General features: G+C 43.7%; 1 protein-coding gene across 1 annotated transcript in view; it reads right to left on the bottom strand.

Annotated features, from left to right (window-relative positions):
• Positions 1–1,431: 1,431 nt before the first annotated feature.
• LOC107301278 (T-box transcription factor TBX4-like) overlaps positions 1,432–2,745 on the bottom strand; it is a gene marked incomplete at both ends in the record, with an annotated part of 6,092 nt that continues 4,778 nt past the window's right edge. Inside the window, one exon of the mRNA XM_015830525.1 lies at positions 1,432–1,584. Within this exon, the coding sequence (XP_015686011.1) occupies positions 1,432–1,584 (153 nt within the window). The remainder of the gene's footprint in view (positions 1,585–2,745) is intronic.

The raw sequence follows: 2,745 nt of genomic DNA on the forward strand, positions 1-2,745 counted from the left end.
GGGCTTCAATCATCTAGAGAAGGTGGGGCTTCAATCATCTGGAGAGGGTGGGGCTTCAATCATCCTAGAGAAGGTGGGGCTTCAATCATCTAAAGCAGGCGGGGCTTCAATCATCTGGAGAGGGTGGGGCTTCAATCATCTAGAGAAGGTGGAGCTTCAATCATCTGAAGAGGGTGGGGCTTCAGTCACCTGGAGAGGGTGGGGCTTCAAACACCTGGAGAGGGTGGGGCTTCAATCATCTAAAGAAGGCGGGGCTCCAATCTTTTGCTGGTGTCAAAAAACTCAAGATGGCAGCTACAATGATGTGGTCCAGGTTCTGCAGCTCTTTGAAGTGTGGGACTTGAACCCCATGTTCTGACTGCCATTTTGACTTTTTTGACCTGGGAGATATCTATGGGCAAGGCAATGGACAAATCTTTTCCAATGGCTTCCATTCTAATTCCACTCCCCTCCCCCCCCACTTCCTTGACCTTTACAAAAGGCTCCACCTTTTCTTCATGTTCAAATTGCAAGAGATTTTATATATGTATGTATTAAAGAAATGTATATGGCCGCCCAACTCACAGATAGGTGACTCTAGGCAGGTTACAACATTAAAACTCCACAACATGGCTGGCTAGGGAATTCTGGGAGCTGAAGTCCCCCCATTTTAAAGTCGCCAAGATTAAGGGACACTATTCTAGGCAGTGCACAATATTAAAAACAATGAGCATAATAACAGGTCTCGAATAGAACAATTTCTGGAGAAGGTTCCTCAATACAGAGAATCCTAGAATTATTCAGTAGTTAATTTTTAATTTTTTGAGAGCAGGTTTGATTTCTCAGCATTTTGGAGGAAATGAATTTTAACAGAATTAGACCGGATTAATAATTGGTTGGGGAAGCTGAAGAGAAAATCCCAATAGTGTAGCCTAGCCTGAAATGAATATTACAACAATGAATGGCAACTATTTCCTCCAGGTTGTTGCCAAAAAATTATTTAGATTTTTCCATTAAATCAGCAGGCGTTGAATTGAATTTCAAGTAGAAATTTAATTTGGGGTTTATTTAAACTCCACTCTTGAGAGAGAACAAAAAAAAATTGCTTTTGTTTAATTTTGGCCCAATACTATTCTATTAAAAATTCAATGCTTAAATAAGGTCAGAAGAAACAGGGAAAAAATTATACTGTACTGCCTACAATTAATTTCTGGACTGCACACAATCTGCACATATGGAAATGACCAAGACAGTTGTGGAAAAGAAAACTTCATATTTTTGAGAGTGATAATTCACAATTCACATGAGCTTGCTGGGATGAAGATGAATTGACCCTTTCAGATTTAAAGACATTCTAAAAAAAACCTTACCTTGATGTTTTAATTTGCATCTTACATCGAATTCACAAAGCAAAAAAAGGGGGGGGGTCTTTGAAGTGAGCTACAAACCTACCTTATGATTTTGGTAGGATGTCACCGATATAAAGGAGGTTTCTGGAAACACGTGAGTGCAAAAAGCTGTGTTCTTTGAGCCAAATGCGTTGTTTTCATCCGCTTTCACTATGTGCAACCTGGGCTGGTATTTGTGCATGGAATTAAGAATAATCTGGAGGAGGAAAAGAAGACGGGAAAAAAGAGAATTGTCAATAAAAGCCTGTTCTGATAAAAGAAATCATTGGAGCAGAGCAAAACTTAAAAACAATTGAGTTGTTGTTAGTTGCGAAGTCATGTCCGACCCGTTGCGGCCCCATGGACAACGTTCCTCCAGGCCTTCCTGTCCTCTACCATCTTCTGGAGTCCATTTAAGCTCACACCTATTGCTTCAATAACTCCATCCAGCCACCTCATTCTGTCGTCCCCTTCTTCTCTTGCCCTCCATCTTTCCCAGCATCAGGCTCTTCTCCAGTGAGTCCTTCCTTCTCATTAGGTGGCCAAAGTACTTGAGTTTCAACTTCAGGATCTGGCCTTCTAAGGAGCAGTCAGGGTTGATCTCCTCTAGGACTGACCGGTTTGATCGCCTTGCAGTCCAGGGGACTCGCAGGAGTCTTCTCCAGCACCAGAGTTCAAAGGCCTCCATTCTTTGGCGCTCAGCCTTTCTTACGGTCCAGCTTTCACAGCCATACATTGCAACTGGGAAAACCATGGCCCTGACTATACACACTTTTGTTGGCAGGGTGATGTCTCTGCTTTTTAGTATGCTGTCTAGATTTGCCATAGCTTTCCTCCCCAGGAGCCAGCGTCTTTTAATTTCTTGGCTGCAGTCCCCATCTGCGGTGATTGTGGAGCCCAGGAAGATAAAATCTGTCACTACCTCCATTTCTTCCCCATCTATTTGCCAGGAATTGAGAGGGCCGGATGCCATGATCTTGGTTGCATTTGATTTCAAAGAGGAAGGCGATTGTGTTGCTCTGGGATTGGTGCAACTGTGAAATCCAGTTGAGTCTAGAGGTAAAGGCACTATGCTAGAAACCAGGAGGCAGTGAGTTCTAGTCCTGCCTTAGGAATGAAGCCAACTGGGTGACTTTGGACCAATCACCAGGAGAGGTGAGTTCTAGTCCCACCTTAGGTATGAAAGCTGCTGTGTGACTTTGGGCCAATCACCAGGAGACAGTGAGTTCTAGTCCCCCCTTAAGTAAGAAAGCTGCCTGGGTGACTTTGCTCTAATCACCCGGAGACAGGGAGTTCCAGTCCCACCTTAGGTATAAAAGGCAGCTGGCTGACTTTGAACCAATCACCAGGAGAGGTGAGTTCTAGTCCCACATTAGGC

This window comes from Protobothrops mucrosquamatus, unplaced genomic scaffold, assembly GCF_001527695.2.
Source record: "Protobothrops mucrosquamatus isolate PMUCROS unplaced genomic scaffold, P.Mucros_1.0 scaffold11172, whole genome shotgun sequence".
Lineage (NCBI taxonomy): Eukaryota > Metazoa > Chordata > Lepidosauria > Squamata > Viperidae > Protobothrops > Protobothrops mucrosquamatus.